This window comes from Cornus florida, unplaced genomic scaffold (assembly GCF_030987335.1).
Source record: "Cornus florida cultivar Cherokee Brave unplaced genomic scaffold, ASM3098733v1 CherokeeBrave_3.0.0_Hap2_Chr02, whole genome shotgun sequence".
NCBI lineage: Eukaryota > Viridiplantae > Streptophyta > Magnoliopsida > Cornales > Cornaceae > Cornus > Cornus florida.
The window spans coordinates 64,787,868-64,810,632 of record NW_026775572.1 but is presented as its reverse complement, the minus strand read 5'-3'; the positions used below and the strand labels follow the sequence as shown (position 1 = coordinate 64,810,632).

The 22,765-nt window shown below is 34.9% G+C and overlaps 1 protein-coding gene across 2 annotated transcripts; it reads right to left on the bottom strand.

Annotated features, from left to right (window-relative positions):
• Positions 1–3,215: 3,215 nt before the first annotated feature.
• LOC132295165 (alpha-soluble NSF attachment protein-like) lies at positions 3,216–11,934 on the bottom strand. 2 transcript variants are annotated; one of them, XM_059793311.1, is made up of 10 exons: positions 11,786–11,934; positions 11,311–11,601; positions 10,556–10,605; positions 10,397–10,469; positions 9,503–9,594; positions 9,028–9,179; positions 4,786–4,945; positions 4,653–4,700; positions 4,272–4,352; positions 3,216–3,473 (listed from the first exon to the last, which is right to left on the bottom strand). In XM_059793311.1, the coding sequence occupies exons 2-10, from the start codon at positions 11,453–11,455 to the stop codon at positions 3,393–3,395; spliced, it is 882 nt and encodes a 293-aa protein (XP_059649294.1). In that variant the 5' UTR covers positions 11,456–11,601; positions 11,786–11,934; the 3' UTR covers positions 3,216–3,392. The 2 variants fall into 2 exon arrangements, with proteins under 2 accessions (XP_059649294.1, XP_059649295.1); XM_059793312.1 differs by having other exon boundaries at positions 9,503–9,582.
• Between the last annotated feature and the right edge of the window lie 10,831 nt (positions 11,935–22,765).

Here is a 22,765-nt window from a genome sequence, read left to right as displayed (position 1 = left end):
TACTTATTTATTTTTTGATAAGTGATAGATTTTCCATTATAATTGGTAAGAACATTTTCAACCTCATACTACTAGTATTTAAGAAAAAAAAAAAACAAAGGCACTATAGACTAATTAATTATTTGGTCATATAGTGAATTGTAGGTGCTTTAATGTGGATGCATAGTACAAGCTTTTTCCAGTCATGTGAACGAGTTTTTTCATATGGGATAAAGGCAGGATGATAATGATGGACAAATACTAAATAAAAAATAAAGCATTAGAAGAATCATTTGGAACTGTTTGGATCATAAAATAAAAAATTTGCTTCCGTCGGCAGCTAATAAATTTCTCCTTTCATTTCCCCTAGATTCCATTCAATCTTGGCTCCATAATGGAACATGAAATTTTCTGAACGAAAAAAATCGCAACAGCATATAACTTTTATGAGCCCACACACTGGATATCTGCTATTTACTTAAAGAAAAGCAATATAAATTAAAGTACATAAATATAAACTATATGCATTATAAGCACACGGTCATCTTTACTTATAAGATGAATATATTTATAATGTTTTTTCCTGATGATGCGAATCCAGTATCATATGAAGAAAGACTCAAAGAAATTGAAAATCTAATTAAATATTGAGAGGAGAAGATCTCTGCAGAATGTTTAAAAAAAAAAAAAACAAAAGGAACATCTCAATAACCTATGTTGAAGTGAATGTATTACCAGGAGGTGTAGGTATTTGAACACAAGACCTTCCTACCTAACAACATATTCCTATAAAAGCACAAGATGATAGAGAAAAGTGTATTTATTTATTCATTTTTACAATAATGAAGCTTTTCGCGGAGGGGGAAAAAAAAAAAAAAGGAAAAAGAAAAATAATTATTATACCATCATGAAGTAGTGGCTCATAGCTACTTCACAACTGTTTTCGTGAAGACCTTGACTTGATCATTGGTGAAGAAAATGGATCAAATGGTTTGATTGTGTTGCTTCAGGAGAGTGGGTGTAAGTCAAGGCATCGACCACAACTAGGCTCGTAGGAGAAGAGTGGTAATTAACCAAGCGTGTGTCTAAAAACTTTGGCAGCTATAGCATTTAGTCGATTTGCTAGATGTGAGTCTGTGTTAAGGTTCAAGCATGTCACCTTTCCTTCACATGGGGGATTTGATTTGCTCCTAACAAGGTTCTATGGTTTTTCCCCATCTGAGCTTTTCGCATAAGATTTGGTTCTCTCTACTTGTTATTTGCTTTATTTGATTGACTAGATTTACGGTCAATTGTATAATTTAAAGAAAGAAATCCAATACAAAGAAGCATACGAGACCTACTCACCCCCAAGCCTATATTTATGAAAGTTGCGGTCAACTTTCCACTGTTATGAAGATCTGGTTGTTATGTGAAAATTTAACAAAATATCAATGTGGACTGCAATCTACCGAAGGTGAGCTAATTATTTTGAGAGATGGGTAAAAAATGGATCTTCAGGAAGTATGCAAGGTAAATGATTCACAGCATAGTAGTAAGTGTGTGCATCTTACCTACCCAAAAAACCTTTTAAAAAAATTAAAAAATCCAAGACCTAGAAGCAAGTTTTGCAAAATAAATCCAAACAGAAAGAAAAGTAAATTAAGATGCCAAATCTTCCACCATAATAGGAAGTGCAAACTGCATATTTGCTTTAGATAGAACATTTCTTCAAATCTGAAGTCAGATAAAAAAAAATGGAAACTGCCTGTCTGGACTGAAATAACTCTTTGAAAGTCTGCTGGGACTTGGAGAGTTGGCTTTCACTGTCTGGGATGGAGAGGAGTTGTTCTCAAGGGGAGAACTTGGACACGTGAGAACAAAAACTATCATGTTAACCTTTTCACTGTATTTGCCGGTCACAATGAGAATGACTGTATCCGCTTTACTTGACTCTATTCTATTGTAGTAGTTGTGTACTTGTGTTTGCCCTATCTGACTTTATATTGGGGTAACTATTTCATTAATTTTTCTTTTTTAAGGTCTTGTTGTACAAATTAATATAGAAAACTATATATATCGACATGTCATGCAGGCTACGACATTGTATGCCATTGCTCTTCAGCAAGAACTAGCTGAGGTGACCGATGAGCTGCACCATTTCCTAGGTCATCTTGGTCCATCAGTATAGGAGACAGGAAAGCAATATGGCATGGAGAAGTGTGGTTAGTTTCAAAATTAGTAAACTTTCTTACAGATAAAGTACAAATTTAATCATCAAGTACTAATGCTTTATTTCTTGGCTTCAGTAATTACTAAGTGATAAACCAAATAGCTAACTCGTGTCCATTTTTGTATTCTAAGACTTAACATACCCAGTTTGGCACTCCAATAGTTCCAGGCGAAAGAGTTCTTATTAACACTTTCGGTATGTTAATTTTTACTGTTGTTGGGAAAAGGTAAAGATCCTAACACGAAAATACAACATAAAGTAAATGACAGCATATTTATGCACAGATCAACCGAAGAATGCAAGGAGACGAAAAACCCTTACCTATGGCTCTCAGTGCTAAAGAGGCCATCAAGGTGAAGGAGATCATATGTTCCTGGATATGTTGCGAAAGCTTCACACATCTAAACAGAAAAACATATAAATTAACAATGTGCACCAAGTGCCATTCAAACAATGAGGTTTATAGGTTTATAGCTTAATTAAGTCTATAAATGCATTCGGAATTACCAGTCATGGTAGGTTCCAATGAGGCCCTGGGCATATACAACAGGAGTGTGTTAGCAGCATAGGAAGACACCACATTCATGACCCACAAAGGATCGTCAATCACAGCTGCAGCAAAACCTCCATAAACTGTATTCATGTCCATTACATTTCTTACTTTATCTGTCACTAGTCAGGACAGCATTAGTTAAGAGCATTTGATCCAATCAAAGGCTAAAAATTTCGTGAGTAGTTTGTCTGACTAACCAAATTTCTCTTCAAAGGCCAATTTTCATTCTGTATACGACCAAATGGAATGCAATATCAATTGCAATTAAAAGAGAAAGAGTTAAGGTTTAGGGGAGATTCTAACCAATCACAAGACCCTATAGTGAACTCAGCAGGAGGAGCTCTTTTGTTCTTACTAATACGGTAATACCTACTACTTACAAGATAATGGTCCTTAGATTCAATCTGTTCAATTATTTCCTACATTGACTATGATTCATTTCAACATACAAATTCCTATGTGAACCACAGGTAGCAAAACAAAGCCATAATTGTATTACAAACTCATGCTTATAAAAGCAAGCAAATGCACTTTGATTAGCAACACACACAAAAACAGTGTAAATAAGCTTGAAGAGACACAATCACCCAGTACAATGAAATCAACAATTTGAAATCCAAATGGCAAAACACTCGAAGAAGAAAAGAATCAAGTAAGATCATCCTCTTCTAGTTCTTTAGCCTTCAGTGATTCCTTCACTCTCAACAAAAGGCTTGTCTTCCAAGCATCCTGTGAAGCAACATATGGAGGGAAAAAAAGTCAAGGACGGTAATTTTTCCTAGTTGAAACAGAAAAATAGCAAAACATCTAAGTAAAACACGTGGTATAAGTTCAATCCAATACTAGTTTGCATGTCAATTAGATTGGGGAACAGAAGTGACTTCAGTGGAAATGTATAAATATGGACAGATCATGCAGAGATAAACTATAAATCCTCAATAAACTCTTGTTCAAACAAACTACAATTGGCATGAATCCTTTTACCCCATGCAGCTCTGTTAGAATCGTATCTTCTATCAAGTCCATGCTCCATACAGATATTCTCTTCTCAGACTACACTTAGGTCCTTTCTTATCATCATTTACTCCGTAATGTTTGCACGTGGCAAACCATTAACTTTTCTTCCTTTAATAACTGACACCATTAGTTTCTCACAAATGCATTTTATCATTTTCAAATCTTTACTTTCAATTGCTACTCATCCTTCACAATACTTTCAGCTTTACCCATTTTCTGAATTACATACAGATGACAAACAATCCCTCTCTTCCCCCCCTTTTCCACATCCAAATATGAGCTATATTCTGCCTGAACTAATACTTTGACTGACCCCAGGATTAGAAGCTATGCTTGCAAAAAAACATATATGATTGCAAGAATCTCAGAGAAAATGAGGACTCTTGAAAGATGGTACAAAACGGTTGAAGGGCTAAAGGATATAGCTAAACTAACTTGAGGAAGACCTAGTCTCACAACCAGAATCAAAAGATTGAAAGTGTTTCTATGTGAATTGGAAATAAAATTTACCAGCTGGGTCATGCTATCATATTCCTTCACAGCATCAGTAAACTTTGCAACATCCTCGTCATCAATTGCAGCAGCCAAATCCTGCCACAAGAATAGAATCTCCATATTAAGCTAAATTTCTGTTATCCCAATGAAATGAAGAGACAATAATAGCATTATCGAAAAACCACCAAAGAGAGGAAGCAGATAAGATGTTAAGTTGTTGATAAAAGTACATAAAAGTATGCACCTGTAATGAAAGAAACCAATGAAATAAACAGTTCAATATACTTCTATCAACCCACTTTCCACCAACTAGATAGGATAATTCACCATTTCAAAAGGAAAATGCCAAAGAAATAGATGCAGAACCAACAATAGTTTTTACAAGTTATGACATACCGCCAGCAGTTTGTACTCGCGCGTCCCTGAAAACGTTGGATCCAGTTCCTGCAAATGCAAATGACATATTCATACAATATACCTAAGCCATAGGATAAAAATAGAAGATGCTTGATATGTGCCAAACTTTAACCTGAAATCGGTCTAATGCATTGCTAATTGCAACTTCATCGCCTTTGCAGAGTTGGCAAATGCCAGCATTAAGAAGATGTCCTTTAACTCCATACTTCAGCAAGTGATTGCTCAGCGATTGTCGTGCTATCTCTTCATAAATATCGATTGATTTCTGGTATCTGAATAATAAATGCAAGCATATTATATCCCTATCAACAAACTTTTCAATTCGTCATCAAAGTTTTACATCAACAACAAGCCATAATGATGTCAATTCAGATATTACATTTAATTTGCATTACTCTATTGATGTAAATAATACTTCTGGCAAGATTCGTAAAACATTAAGAGGCTTAATGTATGTCAGATTTGGTGGGTTTTCTGGGTCCTAAAGAAGGTTCAAATTTCAGCAGCTCTTAATTGCTCACCAAGATTATCTACCACCCTGGTCATTAAGTTCCCTTGCTTCAAGCCATTGTCACCTATATATGGTAAGGTATTAGCTTTCTTTTGAGACAGACAGAGAAAACTTTTAAGACCCAAAATGTTGTCATATGTGATGCATCTCTCCTTAGGTGTTACTGCTAAGAACCTAGGTGTAAAATGCCTAAGCCTCTCTCTCCTATCTTTCTTCTTAAACATCCAAGTTCCTTCCACAAAGCAGTTCATTCATTTTTGGTGCTGTAAATTAAGATGCTAGATCAGACTTGGTTTAAATTTTTACAAGGGATTTAACTGATATCAATGAGACAAGCTACCTATTTAATCAGTGGAGCCATGACCTAAACATTTATTTGGGAGGACTTGAATCAAGGATTTACGAGTAACTCAGTAGCCAATACCAAAAGGAAATCTTCAACGTGCAACACTGATGAGGAGAAAGATGCTAAACAAGATGGATCACAAAAGGAACAAAGGGCTGCAAATGAAACAGCAGCCTAATCTGGTTTAAAAACAGAAGTCATGGTTGATAGGACACCACAACGACCTTAGACTAGAATTGATACGTGATTGAGAGAGACTGCACGAGCCTCATGACGTAACGAAAATTCATAATGAAGGTGGAGATTGACATGCAAAGCTTTGACGGAAGACTCAATCCTACAATCTGCCGATCTGTTGCCTACAATTGAGAAGTATTTTGCTTGGTATGATATGTCAGATGACAGAAGAGTGCAGTTCAAAAATATCAAGTTGATGGGTCTCACCAAAGTTTGGGGTAGATTGAGATAACCGCCAATATGACAACATCTACTTAGCAAGAAAAGAAGGAAAAGTCCTGCTAAAAGCATGTGCCAACCAACCAATCAACAAGTTTTGTCAACTTGTCAATCTCATACAAGGTATCATCACAGTCAAGCAAGAATATATGCAAAAGTTTGATGATCTCAAGATTCAGATCCAAAGTATTAAAGATCCTCATCATACTTTGATTACATTCAAATCTAGCCAGGGCTTGATATAACGAGAGTCTAGCATTAAAAGCCCCTTGATGGTGTGGAACGTGTGTTTCAGTGACCCTCGACATGGAATACTTGCAAGTGCCAACCATATGAAAATAACTACTTATGTCAGTGAGAAAATAACAAAAGGATTTGGTGAAAGTAACAGAGATAACAGGACAACATCTTTGCAACCAAGTTGAAGGCCCAATGATTTCAAAGGAAATAGTATCATGGATGAAGTTCTGAAAAGGTTTGACAGAAAGAACTTCAGCTATTTTAATCTCTGCCGCAGTTATTTTAGGTGATTTCCTGAGAATGAATTCCTATTGGGAACACACCAAACAAAGATATGAACTGCGCTAACAGAAATGTTATAGCTGTGGATGCCAAGAACATATGACTTACCAATTCCCACTGAATTCAACACACATCTCGAAAACAAGCAAGAAGAGAAGTTGACTTAACAAAGGGGCCCAAGAGTGAAAACAAAAAATGAAGAAACTCCGAGTCAACTGATGATGATTTGGCATATCTGACAAAAACAGATCCCTTCCGATGGTGGTGCAATGTATTCTCGCTGCCATTAAGCTTTAAAAGGAAGATTGGAGGAGAATTACCACTTTCCAGACACTAAAATCAAGCTAGTCATTGATAGTGAGGGTTGCATGAACATGGTTTTAGCCGCTACGGTTGAAAATTTGAAGCTTCCAACTGAAAGACACCTACAACCACATCATATTTAACGATCAACAACTCAACCATACCGATCCATCATGGTTGCGTAGTTTCAGATGCTTCTGGCCAACATAAAAATTCTACTTGGTATAATGTTGTTCCCATTAAAGTTACATGTACTATTGGTTGACCTTGACTCTTTGATCATGATATGTATCATTGTGGGAAGGAGAGAACTTACCATATTATGTGCAACAAGGAGGATATCACCCTCTACCCTAAGAGAGGTGAAGAACTAAAGAAAATCAAGGAAAATAAGCCACAACAACCAGAAGAAAATCCCAAACAAAAGGCTTTTAGTGAAGAGAAATCCCTCTAGTTGCTTACCAAAAAGAAGTTCGAATTTTGAGCAAAAAGCAAAGAAATTTGATATGATATGGGCAGTGGTAGCCAAAACAATAAACAAAAGTGGTGCTGACCAGGCTATAAAAGTGCCTAAAGGAGCGTTACAGCTGCTTAGGTTTCTATGACATCACTCCAGTATATTGGCAAACAACATGCCACCTAATTCATGATGTCCAGCGCTTAATTGACCTGCAGTATGTTTGGATAACTAGGAGAATACTTAGAAAAAAAAGAAAAGAGAGGATAATATTAATTATGAAAGAAAAGAAAGGAGGTGAGAGAATAATGTTGAGATCTCCTTGTGTTTGTATAAATGAGGGAAAAGAACAGAAAAATTAGTAATCTTTCATTGCGCTTGGAGAATATAGTGGATGTAAAAGGAAAAAAAATCATCATCATCATCCTTGCATTTATCCCATACAAACAGGATCGCCGCATGAATTCTCTTTTTACAATATTTCCAATCATGAGCCATTTCTCCTACTAGATTTAATTTTTTAAAGGCATTTCTTATCAATTCATTCCATGATAGTTCGGTCAACCTCTTTGCAACTTACCGTCTATGCAAATCAATCTTCCTTTCCTCACTGGTGCATCTATTGATCAGTATTGAATATGTCCTTATCACATAAGTCAACTCTTTCTTATTTTCTCGCTAAATGATACCACATCTAGTTTCTCCCTAATCCCTTGATCATTAATCTTACTTTTCCCAGTTATTCATAACATCCATCTTAACATTCGCATTTCCGCCAGATGGATGTGTTGTTCGTATTTCTTTTTTAACGCCCAACATTCCGCTCTATATAAAATAGCCAGTCTAATGACTGTTCTATATACTTTCCCTTTTAACTTATTTGGTATTTGTTTATCGCATAAAACCCCACTAGTGTTCCTCCACTTCGTCCAACTATTCTGATTTTATTACTTATATCATCATCAATCTCTCCATCATTTTGTATAATTGACCATAAGTATTGAAAATAAATGGAAAATAAAAAAAATGATTGTTTCATTCCGTGAGTACTACAAACAAAGCAGGAATTAGCTTGTGAGACAAAAACAGGGGCAAAACAGATAATCAAATAACTCTCTACCCTTCCATCATTTCCTTCCATTTTTGGAAGGACACAGAAAACATTCTTTAAGAGGTTAAGCTATTCTTCCTTTTTCATCACTTTCCTCCTCGTTTTTAAACCAAACATGATATAAGCTATCAATCTTTTACCTTTCCATCCAATTCCTTTAATTTAAGCGTAGAGTTGGTTCTCTATGTGCAATTGATGAGCTTACCAACTTATTGGATAAAGTGGCTTCTTCCTTCCTGGACCATGTTCACACCCCAGTCCTATACCCGTATCCCAGCCTCCCCTTGTTCCCTCCCTGTCCCCCCCTCCCCCTCTCTATCCCTCTAGTCTGTTTTTTAAAGGTAGAACCGGAAGACGGGGGATTATGCCAAGTCGGGGCAAGGCCAGTTACCAGATTACAACTACCAGACTAACAAATAAATATCAAAGGCTCGGCAAGAAACATCACTATGTAGCTTGGCCTCGGGATGAATCATGTCAACATAGGTACCGTGGGGACAAAGAAATGAGTTCAGGTAACAGGGTTATCCAGATAAAGATACGTTAAAACAGAAATGATACATGCATCATAAAATGAAAGCGACAACATATAGTTTTAAGATGTCATATAACTCCACGAGACATATATCTAAAATTAGTGACACTTACTGTTCCAGTTGAGCAGCGAACTGAGCAATTTTCTGCTTACACTGATTTGCAGAAGTTGTTACATCCTCACTTTGGAAAAGATCAGCTGCCTTCTCAAAATAAACAATAGCCTGCTCAAAGTTTTGTTCAGCCTCATATAATTCAGCAATTTCCTGCACATGAAGAAAGTATTCCACGTCATCATTTTTCACAACTTTTATTGTATCATCTTGAGCAACGATCATACAAGTGTATTCTACATAATCATAATTTGCAGGAGTCAAATGTCGATGATTATGCAGATTAAAATTATGGCAAACAAGGGTGACATTAAAGGAAATTTTGTTGAAATACAGGATCCCAAAATCTAGAGAACCCAACCAAGAATTTGATAGATTAGAGATCCCAAATATAACAAAATATGAGTAGGTAATAAGGTTTTCTATTATTGTATCAAGTAAAACAATATTTACTAACAAACAAGTATGGATAGTACCTTGTAATATCTTGCAGACATATTAAGCCTTCCAATTTCGAGAAACTGATTTACAGCTTGCTCTAGGCAATTTATGGACTCTGCAAAGCGAGCTTAAAAAAAATAATAATGATGAAAGAAGAGGCTAACAATTCATGTGATAGTATCACTGGAAGTTCAAAAGAATACAATTAAAAAACATGGTTATGAGCATGTGAAAAATTAATTTATGTGGTATTTGTTATACCTATCCGACTCAATCCCTTCCCATCCTAGAATTTTTAAATCTGAAACTTTTCCTCAACCTAAACCACACTGTAGAGGATCTGTAATAACTTTTAACATTGTCATACATCCTTGCATTCCACTTAGCATACGAATCATATGTTCCGAGTAATAACAGCATGTAAGAATACAGACACCGGACACAGGTAAGACATGACACATACATGTCTCCATGGCAATTCTGAAAAAACAATGTGTATTTTCTCGTTTTCTTTCTTTTTTTTAAAAGAGGGGTATTTCATTAAAAGAAAAAAGGATGTACTATACAAAGTGAATTCACTAAAGAAAACTGAACTTATGAGGTGCCATTAGGCACTCACTCTGGTTAGATCTAATCAAGTTACGGACGCTTGATTGAGTTGTTCTACACAGACACTAATAGATATCTCACATGGAAAAAAAAAAATCACCAAGAGCACATTACAGGTGATTTACAGTGAAACAAAAATGAAAAAAGAAGAAAAGCTCCTTCTGTATCTTCAAACACCTAGTGTTTTGTCTTATGATTTTGTTTATTCTAAATGTGAACTAAGTGAAATTGGTCTTACCTAATTCTGGATGGAAAGGTTCCATATATTCTAATCTCATGATTGAAGTAATATCATACATGGAACTGAACACCATAAATACCTTTAATATTTGTCTTCTTATAGCAATGAGCAGCATCGGCATATGCATTAGCAGCTTCATGTTTGCTATCCAACTATAATCAAAAGCCAACAGTATCATACTGGATTATAGTAAAATATCATATGAAAAATTGATAAAATAAATAGATTAAGCACTTGCCTTTAGATGGCAGTTGGCTAACTTGATATAAACCGCTCCTGCTTGGTCCCCTGAGAGAACATATGATATAAACAATGATCATAACTCCTCCTGTTTTTTCTTTCCCTGAATGACCACAACTTATTTCACTCCCTCATGCAATAAAAGTTGAATATCCAAATGAAACCATTCATACTATGTTTGGGAGCACCGAATGGGTGCATTGGATTTGGAATTGGAGAAAATTCAGTTAAATTTTTGAACTAATTTCTTCCAATTCCAAATCCAAAGGCACCAATTTGGTGCCCCAAACACAAGGTCAATAAAATAATTACCGAATAGACATCTGAATTTTATTTTCAATCATTAAAGGAACAATAATTCTTCCTTAAAATGAATATCCAAAATATGAAATAAATTTTACTTCTCAATCTGTCAAGAACAAATTCAAGTCAAGCCTCAAAAAAATCGTAAAATTATATAAAAACATACGCGACACACACAAATTTATACACAAATAATAAAGCTTCACCGGTTTTATCATTTCCAATCCAAAAGCAACACGTCTGATGACCAAATCACCGAATCAAGCCATCATATTCAGATCCAGATTTTTTATTTTCCATCAGAAAACACATCGACCATGTCTAAAATCAAATCAAAATCCACAAATAATAATAATAATAAAAAAGAGAATTCCCATTTTCATTGATCGGCCAGAAACAATGCAATGCTGAGAAACGATAATGGATGGATGAGAAGGTGAGAGTAATTACATGATTTGGCGAGTTTGAAGCAATTGCCAGCTTTCTCGAACAATTCAGCGGCGTCTTCGTGTTTGGAACCGAAGATGCCCCAGCTATTGAGCTTCTTCTCCGCTTTCCTCTCGAAATCTTCCCCTTTCGCTATTTGATCGCTCATCTTTGCAGATGAATGAGGAAGAAAAGGAAAAGGAAAAGGAAAAGGAAGAGGCCGTGTGCTAAAAATGTGATCGTTCTCGCCTGCAACAGTCCTTTGCCAACTATGCCGATCAGAGTATAAAAGAATACCTCAAATTGGTTGTTGTCCTTCAAAACCCAGAAAATTATTTGAGAAACGTCAACTTCAACTTCAATTGGAACTTTGATAAAAAGTCAATCAACAATCGGGAGTAATTTAACATATACATACAGATATATACATATATATATGTGCGTGTGAGAAAATAAAAGATAGGATATGAATGAAGAAACAGATTGGTAGATAACATACCTAAGTTTTGATTCTTGAATCCCTTTATCGATGATGAACACACAGCTACAAGAAGGAGAGGAAGAAAAGCGTTGATTTGGTATGTCTTGCACTTTATTATTAAAGCAGGGTATCTAAGGGGAGTGGTCAACCCTACGACGCCGTTTCGGATTCTATTGTATCAGTCAATTAAGATGCATTTTATTTTATTTTATTTTATTTTAAAGCAAAAGTCATATATATATATATATATCAAAAGTCATATATATATATATATATATATATATATATACACACGGAAGGTAGCAAAAGTCATATATTGGTGACCAAAACAAAAAACTATATAAAAAAGAAAAAGAGAATTAACAAGGTATCGTTCCTAGGAAAATAGGAAAAAAAAATTAATTTAGATTCACAATATTATTCCTAACTGAAATCAAGCATTCAATCTTTGGTTGAGAAGGAGAGATCAGTTCCCTTGATTGCAAATAATTTTAGAGAAAGTCCAAGCTTTATTCGATCTGGATAATTACATTAATTACCCGAAAAAAAAAAAAAAAAAGAAAGAGATTAATTCATTTAAGCTATTGTTCATTGATAATAATTCTTAAAAATGTTTGTGCCTAACAAACTTCTGACTATTCATTAAATCCACCCAAAGTAATTAGAAAATATATTTGACTAGTTGGTACACTTCATAAGCTAAATTCGTGAAATTGTTGTGATTTTGTGGTCCAAATTTGATGTTCCAGTAGTTGGATGAGTTTTGTGTGGGGCTAAGTCTACCAAAGCTATGGGAGTTTGGGGGATTGGCATGGGGGAATTTATTTATTTATTTTTTTTTTTTGGGATTTTTACATATAAATGGGCTTGGGATTCATATTTACTCATTGATTGAGTCAAAGTCCTATATTTTCAAAAAAATGTATTTGACCTAAAAGATGATATGGTATATGAATTTTTACTGTTTAAAGTTTGTGTTGCCTAAAATGTTTTTCTCTATATTTTATGTGTTCCCTAAAATGCCCTTCTCCATATTTTAATACATTTACCTTATTGCAGTCCTAACCCTCACTCATAATCCCATTCGTGTAGCCCTCTCTCTCCCCCTTTTAGTAACAGCGATCAGCACTAACCCTCACTTTCGTGCAGAGCTCTCTCTCTCTCTCTCTCTCTCCCTTTCTCTGTAACAGTGATCAAACCTAACCCTCATTTATAATCCCATTCGAGCAAAGCCCTCTCTCTCTCCTCCTCTCTCTAACAACAATTTAAGCATAGCCCTAACCCTCATTTGTGCGCCCTCTCTCTCCCCATCTCTGTAACCTAACAAAGCAGCATCCCCACTTCTCCACTTCCTTTGGGTGGATCTCCCCCTTCGTTTGGGTCGCTATGCTTCTCTGAACTGGTAAGCACTCTCTTTCTCTCTCACACACACACACACCCGTTTTGGGTGGATCTCCCCTCCCGTTTTGAGCACCTTTTCGTTTCAATAGTTTGCTCAATTGATTGCGTGCTTGAACTTTGACCCTCAGAGTTTACAATTTAAGGTAAATTACATGTGTCAATTGGTATCAAATTTATATCATAAAGATAATTCAAAATTACTTCAAACTATAGTTCCATTGAATCAACATTTTAGACATTATAGATAGTTCAATATAGTTCGAACTATAGTTCCTGAATTAAGAATTTTTAATTATTTTTAAAATATTAATACTTAAAAACGCTTCTACAGATTTCAATCTGTTTAATTTGGTTCTGACACATTCATCTATCAGCTCAATCATCTGGACAAAAGAAACCATTCACGCTAGTGCTGATTACATCAACTGTGTATTTGTGTGTGTTTTTTGGTACAAAGATCAGAGGGAGGCATTTAGTGCGGAACAACTAATTCCTTTCATCAATGATGTTAATTAAGAATATATTGGTCATGCATGATAAGTTAGTTTAGTTTAGGGTAACCCATAACATATAAAACAAAGATGTCTCTCTGTTGTGATGTGATGTGCATTGCCATGTCCGACTTTTGCATCAAACTGTCGAATGATGCCAAAAAAAAAAAAAAAAACAGAACAAAGAGTGCATTTCAAAGGTGATTCCCTTTCTTGTAATGTAATGTGGCTTTCTATGACTGATGACAATCAAAGAAAGCACGGAGATATAACATATTTGGCTATTAGCATTGGCAATTGCTCAAGCCATGATCAAATAGAAACAAAAGACGTCTTTACTTACTAGCTACAAATACCATCTTCTCACCATCTCCTTCTATCCAAAGAAAATTTTCCACCAATTAACCAAAGTCCTCCTTAGTAGTTGCTCGATCCTTTAATTATTAGGGATTTTACATATAAATGGGCTTGGGAGGGCATATTTACTCTTTGATTGAGCCAAAGTCATATATTTTCAAAAAAATGTGTTTGGCCTACAAGATAACATGACACATGAATTTTTACTGTTTAAAGTTTGTGTTGCCTAAAATGCCCTTCTCCCTATTTTTTAGAGAGTTAGGGGAAAGATTCAATAGGATGATTGTTAATGATGTTTATTCTCCTTGCAGAATTTACATTCAATTTTGAAATATACGCTGTAAATTAAGTTGAATTTTACCAACTGAAATTTAGTAACTTTAGTTAGTTAAAATTACACTCAGGATAAATTTAAAACAATCAATGATTTAGAAGAAAATAAATAAATAAATAAAAATCCCGGTTAAATAATTGTACAAGTGAAAAAGATGGACAGGCCCAACTAACCCCGATCAGTTTTAGAGGCTCACTTGGAAACCAATAGAAGCAAAACAACAAATGAAATGGCTAAGGCTCAAAATAAGACCAATTAAGGCCCAAGTTTAAATAACCGTTTTGAGATTCAACTGAAGAAACTTTTTCTTACAATTCAATTATGCTTTCACTTTGAAAATGTTAAAAGATTTAGATTTGTGGAATTGAAGAGTTTTGTTTATATTAATATGTTTTTTTCTCTAATTATGCTTATTTATGGGTCAGTTTAATTTGGACGCTTAATTGGTAATTGATTGTGTGTTTGAACTATGAATGTCTTAGAATTTTTTTTTTGGGTAATAAGCATGGTGAAATTTCTCTCACTTCTTAATGTTTCTATAGCTATATAATTATCCACATGTTTTTTTTTTTTTTTTTTTTTCCTTTTATTTGTTCCATTGGGTTAAGTGATGCTTTATATATGCTTCCTATAAGTGTGTTTTACCAATCGTTAACGTGCTTATTTGTATTAATTCTGAGGAATGTGTATTGAATTAATGAATTAGGAATATATTAGTACTCCCAAGTGCCCGTGTAAGTTAGTAGATTTCAGAGTGAATATTTTCAACATGTAATCTGTAGAAGTGAAAATTGGTAAATTTAAGTTAGACTGTTATGTGATTTTGAAGACTTTAGTAGTGGAAGGTAGGTGGCAATATGATAGTAAGACACGTACTCTAAGTAATTTTATTTTATTTTCTGCTGCTAAATATTTGCATGCGAAGGTCTCTAAATTACATTATTTAATTATGATCTTTATTTGTTTTATAGTTCATTATTTTTTTTTAACTTTATATTTAGATATTTTTTTAACTAATGAATCGATTTGCAAAGCAGTTGAAGAAATGGATGAGAGACAAATTGTATGCTTATGTCGATTTGATGGGAAAATTTACAAGAATGAGAATGGGGAAATTACATACATCGACGATGTCACGAACCCTTTTATAACAACAACAATAACAACATATTAATCATTTATAAATGAGTTACGAGAATGTTCATCTTCAAACATGAGTGGTGTGATATCCCTCGATTCTAGAGCCACGGGTGATTAAGTCCGAGCACAGATCCGAGTGATACCAAACAATTAAGTATATAAATAAGCATGAGTACAAAAGAATTAAGGAATAAATAATTAAATAAAGTGAAAGAAATCTAAACAATAATCTTTAATAGTTATATAATCCAATATTGCCAAAACATCTAATATTATTACAACTAGGGAATTCATCTAGTGGACATCTAATAATATCCCAACTGGAAAATAAATAACTGAACTAAAAAGGAAAAACAAACTAAAACATAAGTAATAGTCCTACATAGTCGGAGGAGTGAGTGACTGTCTCTGCTCAGCACGATCAACTGGAACTGTCGAACACCTGAGAAAAATTATAGTGGGTCAGGTCCACTAATAAGTTCTACTCTACTATAATCCAAACAGAGACCCGATATGCAGATACATCCTAGACATCCCAACAATAACTAAATACTCCATAAATATATATATCCACACTGAGGGACTCTCACTGGACTACAAGACAATCTCAACCTGACTAGTAGGCAACATACAAAACGCGCCTGAAGTGGGCATGAGTACCTAGACCTAATAGGGTATACCTCAAACCATCATAGCCAGTTATGCATCACACTGCATATACACTCCATAACTGTCGATCCTGAGACTCAAACTCATATCATGGTACCATAATCATATATATATAAATCAATCCAAAACCAAAGTAATGTCATTCAACTATTCATTGACCTGACACAAATATAAGTACGACTTAATTTTTATAGTTAGTCCATTCCCTTATATATATATCCAAGTAGGCAGGACTTAATTTTTATTTGTTAATCCATCCCTAAGATGCCCCCATCCCATACTGGTGCATCACATCCACACAGTTTAATAATTGATGAGATAAAATAATAAATTAAAACATCGATTATCCAGAATAAGCATAATAAAATCTGATATGTATATAACCATTTAATGCATCCAATATAAGATTTAAAAATCATGTCACCGTCATTTAAATTCCTAAAACAATAATAAGCAATTACATCCTCTATATCCATTAACAACATGTAAACTTGTGTTAAAATTTCATGTTGTTCTAATCATTTGCATATAGATATAAATTATGCATTATGAGGTTTTAATAGGACATGAAAATTATTTAGAATCCCCATTTATCAATCCAAAACAGTTTTGAAATTCCAAAATATCCAAACAGTGCCTAAATACACTTCCCGTACATATTGTAGCGAGAGAGCAGGCTCTCAAAAATTGCGAGCAGGCTCTGCCACAAAGGGAGTCGGCTCCCCTCACCATGGAGCCGGCTCCCCATCACATGGAGCCAGCTATTTGCTTAAAGGAGCCGGCTCCCACTTCCATGGAGCTGGCTCTCTCCCTCTCTAAGAGCCCTAAATGTTTTACTCCTTCGTCCCTGTCTCCGGCAAGTTTCCAACTCTTCTGTTCTCCATTAATAATGATCCTAAGAGTATGAACTGTGTCCCAACTTATCCTAGTAACTTAATTAAATCAATTATACATTATTAATAACTATAAAACAATTAATCATGCCATATACGTCAAGATCAATCAATTGTAAATAAATTCACAAAACTTGTTTCGGATCAGAATAACATGAACAAAAAAATAATTTAAAATCCGTTTAATTCCTGGAGACTACCTAGGCATGCATAGAACACAAGTCTAAGGGAAGGAGTAAGATGAAGAACTTACCTTAGGTTTCAGTTTGAAATCTTGAACCGTCGTCTTTGATTTTCCAACAACTCCTTAACTGTCGTTAAACACTTCTGTTGCTCCTGGTTCAACCCACAAGCAATCACCTTCCTTCCTCCTTGGTCCGACCTTCAACTTAAGGCCCAAACCCTAACTTGATCTCTCAGTTCTCTCAAACCTCTCTGTACGTGAATAGGGTTTTTTTTAACCCTAGGCAGACTCATAATGCTATATTTATATTTATAGACAAAATAATCTTAACCTAATTCTATTCATGTGAGGAGTCGGAAAAGAAAAAGAACAAAAATTAAATATAAAATATCTATATGTATATAAGTCGGCGATTTCATAAATATATATAAAACCCTAAAACTAATAATTAAACTAACGGTATATATATATATATATATATATATATATGTATAACCACCCATGGGTATTAACTGTACCCATTTAATCACCTATCCAAGTAATCCATACTATCCAAACCCAACTCTTTAAAATAAAAATAAACATTTAATTACAACTAAACACTTAACACATAAAACAAATAGTTCAATTCCACATAAGCATATAATTTCAATTAAACAAATAAATCAATTAAACAATTAAACAATAAAACAATTAAACAAATAGCCAAATAATCAAATAATGAATTTTAAAAAAAATGTAATAAAACCATAAAATAAATACCGAGACTATCATTTCAAAATTAGGGGTATTATATTTTTCCCCCCTAACAAAAGGAATTCCGCCCTCAGAATTCGCTCTTACCTTCTTCCAATAATTCAGGAAATTGTGAGCGAATGACATCCTCCCCTTCCTAAGTAGACTCAGCATCATTATGGTGACTCCACTGAACACGCATTAAAGGTATAACCTTATTGTGAAGAATCTGATCCCGACGGTCTATAATACGACACGGTGGCTCCACATATGTTGCATCCGACTGTAACTCATTCTCACCAACATCGATATACTGATACCGATCCAAATTATCCAGAAGTGCTAACCGATAAGCTACAACGCCAACTCGATTCGTAATCATGAATGGACCGACAAACCGCGTTGACAACTTTCCTTTCTTCCCAAAGCGCATTACTTCTTTCACAGGAAACAATTTGAGGAGAACCTGATCCCCAACCTGAAACTCCAATACACGAGTACAACGATCTGTACAACTCTTCCGCCTATTCTAGGCAGTGTGCATGTGATCCCTAATAAGAGCGATCTTTTCGGAGGTATCCTTAATGAACTCAGAACCCAAAAATCTGCTCTCTCCAACCTCCATCCAACAAACAGAAGATCAACATGGTCGGCCGTACAATGCCTCAAACGGTGCCATACCAATAGTCTTCCGGAAGCTATTATTATATGCAAACTCCACAAGTGGCAAATAATTCTCCCAATGGCCCTTGAATTCAAAAACACAAGAACGAAGCATATCCTCCATGATCTGATTAACCCTTTCGGTCTGACCATCTGTCTGAGGATGATAAACAGTGCTAAGATGCAACTCTGTACCCAAAGCCTGCTGAAAACTCTTCCAAAATCCTGACACAAAGCTTGAATCCCTGTCCGATATAATAGATAACGGAATACCATGTAACTTTACAATCTCTATAATGTAAAGTTGCGCTAACTATTCCAAAGTGAAATCAGTGCGGATAGGCAAGAAATGAGCTGATTTAGTCAACCTATCAACGATGACCCATATGGAATTGTGATCCTTAAATGAATTTTGTAATCCCTCCACAAAATCCATAGAAATGCTCTCCCACTTCTACTTTGGTATAGGTAGTGGCTACAAAGATCCTGGCTGCCTCTGATAATCGATCTTGGCCATCTGACAAGTACTACACCGAGAGATAAAAATAGCAATGTCCTTCTTCATACCTGCCCACCAAAACTGCCGCTTCATATCCTGATACATTTTGTCTCCTCTTGGATGAACAGAAAACTCAGAATGATAACTCTTAGTCATCACATCCATCCTTAAATCATCAACAGAAGGTACCATTAAACGCCCTTTGTACCTCAAACCTCCATCAATCCCAACATAGTAAAATGGAACTTCCCAAGAAGCTATCTCTGCAACTTTGTCAATGCACTGCTGATCCGTGAGTTGTGCCTTCAGGACCTTATGAATGATAGAAGGTGTAACTACCATGCAAGCCATAAAAGCATCAAACAACTCGTCAACGGTTTTCAAAACATTCCACTCAGTGGTGAATAAAGTAGAAAGACTCACATAGGGTTGGCGACTGAGTGCATCTGCCACCACATTCGCTTTCCCTGGATGGTACTGTATAGAGAAATGATAATCTTTCACAAACTCTAACCATCTGCGCTGTCTCATATTCAGCTCCCGCTGAGTGAACAAATACTGCAAACTCTTGTGATCACTAAATAATCTGAAGGACTCACCCAACAGATAATGTGTGATACCCCCGTATTTCCGGATGCAGGTTGGCCAGGCCCATGCCCGAACACCCGAGGATATCAAAACAAATAGCAATAAACAAATACAGAATACAATTATGATAAATAGGAATAAATAAAATTTTTGAAAGAAAGCTAAACTGATAATCCAAAACTGAAACCTTAGAATAAATTATATATATAAGAACTATTCCGATACATCCGAACCTCCAATAAAAATACAACTCGGGAATCCATCTAGTGGACTCCTATTCAAAACCCAACTGAAGATACACTAAACTAAAAAGGAAAATCCAAAAATAAATATAACCAGTAGTCCTACGCAGTCGGAAGAATGAGTGACCATCTCTGCTCAGCACGAACAAGCTTTAAGACTGGAACCATCTACTACCTGAAAAGTAATAGTGGGTCGGGCCCACGAATAAGTTCTATTCTAACTACAATCCAAACAGAGACCCGATATGCAGATACATCCTAGATATCTCAACAATAGCTATCTAGTCCATACATATATATATCCACACTAAAGGACTCTCACTGGACTACAATGGGGGTCTCAACCTAAATAGAATGCAACATGCAAAAACGCACTCAAAGGTGGGCATGAGTACCTAGACCTAACAGGGTATATCTCAACCATCATAACCAGTTATGCATCTCAATGCATATACGCTTCCTAACCAACGATCTTGAAACTCAAGCTCATATTGTGGCACCATAAATATATATCTAAAGTCCATCCAAAACCAGAATATGTCATTCAATTATTCATTGATCTGACATAAGATTATCAATCCAGTTAGTCACTCAACTTATTCAGTTGATCTGACTTAACTACAAATAACAATTAATCCATGAAGTCACTCAACTTACTCAGTTGATTTAACTGAAATATAAGTAGGATTCAATATTTTTACAATCCATTCCCTTATTCCAAGAAGGTATGACTTAACATTTTGAGCTAATCCATCCTTAGTATGCCACCGTCCCATACCGGTGCATACGATCCATAACATCCATATAATTGACAGAATTTATTATAGTAATTCAGCAATTAAAATCCAACACAAAAATCCATGTAATTGACAGACATAGTTTAATAGTCCAGCAATTAAAGTCCAAGTCAATAATCTAAGTTATTACAGAATTTAATAAAATAATTCAACAATTAAAGTCCCAAAATGGTAATCCATATAATTGCGGAATAGAGTTAATATTTCAGCAATTAAAATCTAAAACATAAGTCCATATAATTGTAGAATAGAGTTTAATATTTTAGCAATTAAAATCCAAAACATAAGTCCATATAATTGTAGAATAGAGTTTAATATTTTAGCAATTAAAATCCAAAACATAAGTCTATATAATTGCATAATAGAGTTTAATATTTCAGCAATTAAAATCCAGAGTAAGCATAAAACAAGTCTGATGATTAAATGCCCCTATTATGCATCCAAAACAAGGTTTATAAACCATATCACAGTCCGTTAAATTGCTAGACACAATTTAAGCAAATAAACCTTCTCTATCCGTTAATAGTATGCAAGATTATTTAAACTTCCCTATTGTTAAATCCACTAGCATAAAGATATTAATTATGCAATGTGGGTTCTAATACAGCCTAATAGCATGTTTAAAGTTCATGCTACAGTCCATTAAATTATTAAAACAAAAATACACAATTTAATCATTTTTATCCATTAACAGTACGCAAGATTGTTTAAACTTCCCTACTGTTGAGCTTGTTAGCATAAAAAAATATTAATTCTGTTGTGTGGGTTCTAATACATCCTAATAACATGTTTAGAGTCCATGCTACAGTCCATAAAATTGTTAAAACAAAAATACACAATTTAATCCTGTCTATCCGTTAACAGTATGTAAGATTTTTTAAACTTCCTTATTGTTAAATCTTATTAGCATAAAGAATTTAATTATGCAATGTGGGTTCTAAGACAGTATAATATAATGTTTAGAGTCCCTACAAATCACCCAAACAGTCCAGGAACTTCAAAAACCCAAAATAGACCCTTAAACCACGTCCTGTAGTAAGTTTGGCATGAGAGCATACTCTCATAAGTTGAGAGCCTGCTCTAAACCATTGGGAGCCAGCTCCCACACCTTGGGAGCAAGCTCTATGGTCTAAGGAGCCGGCTCCCTCAATCCATGGTGCCAGCTCTCTCTCTCACAGAGAGTTGCTTCCTCCGTTTCCTCTTCTAGTTCGTCTTCTTCACTTCCGACGCTGTTACAGAAGGTTCTGTGATATCTAATACAATTCCTAGAGTTCAATTCATGTCCCAAAATTCCTCATAAGGCATCCAAACTCCAGTATGCATCATCAACAGAAACTTAGAACACATATGAAACAACAGTTGATACGAAGAAACGGATTAATTTTCAGCACATAGTTTATTTAATCTTGATTTAAAAACATACAAGACTGATTTAAAAACATACGAGATTTATTTAATGTCTGATTAAAACTCTAGAGATCATTTAGGCATGCACAGAACACAGGTCAAAGGGAGAGAGACAGAATAGAACTTGCTTGAGATTTTGAATCAAAACCTCGTCACCGTTTTCCTAAGTTTTCCGACGACGTCCGTTCACTGTCAACCTCCTTTTGCTCATCCTTCTCTCCTTTTAGGTCTGTCCTTTAATCCACGGCCAAAAACCCTAACTGAACTCTTTCTGTTTTTCTCACAATTCCCTCTCTGTTTCTCTCTATATCTCTGTATGTGAATAGGGTTCTAAAATCCTTTTGCAGACTTATAACAGTATATATATAGACAAATCTAAAACCTAAGTCTACTTAAAAATAAAGGTGTAATTAGAGACGGAAACCCAACTAAACCCTAGTCGGCCAATATGATCCATAAAAGATTAAAACCTTAATTTTACATTACAATTAGAAATACTAATTTAATCTAATTAATTCCATTTAAATAACCTAATAAACCATTTAAAATAAAAGGAAATAAAAATACAATTAAATTAACAATAACACTTTAATCCAAT

Coding starts and splice junctions, on each gene's coding strand:
- LOC132295165 (XM_059793311.1), bottom strand. CDS start 11,455: ATGAGCGATCAAATAGCGAAAGGGGAAGATTTCGAGAGGAAAGCGGAG. Junction 9,595..10,396: donor TAAGAAGACAAATATTAAAG/GTATTTATGGTG, acceptor ATTTTTTTTAAG/CTCGCTTTGCAGAGTCCATA. Junction 9,180..9,502: donor TGTCTGCAAGATATTACAAG/GTACTATCCATA, acceptor CTTCATGTGCAG/GAAATTGCTGAATTATATGA.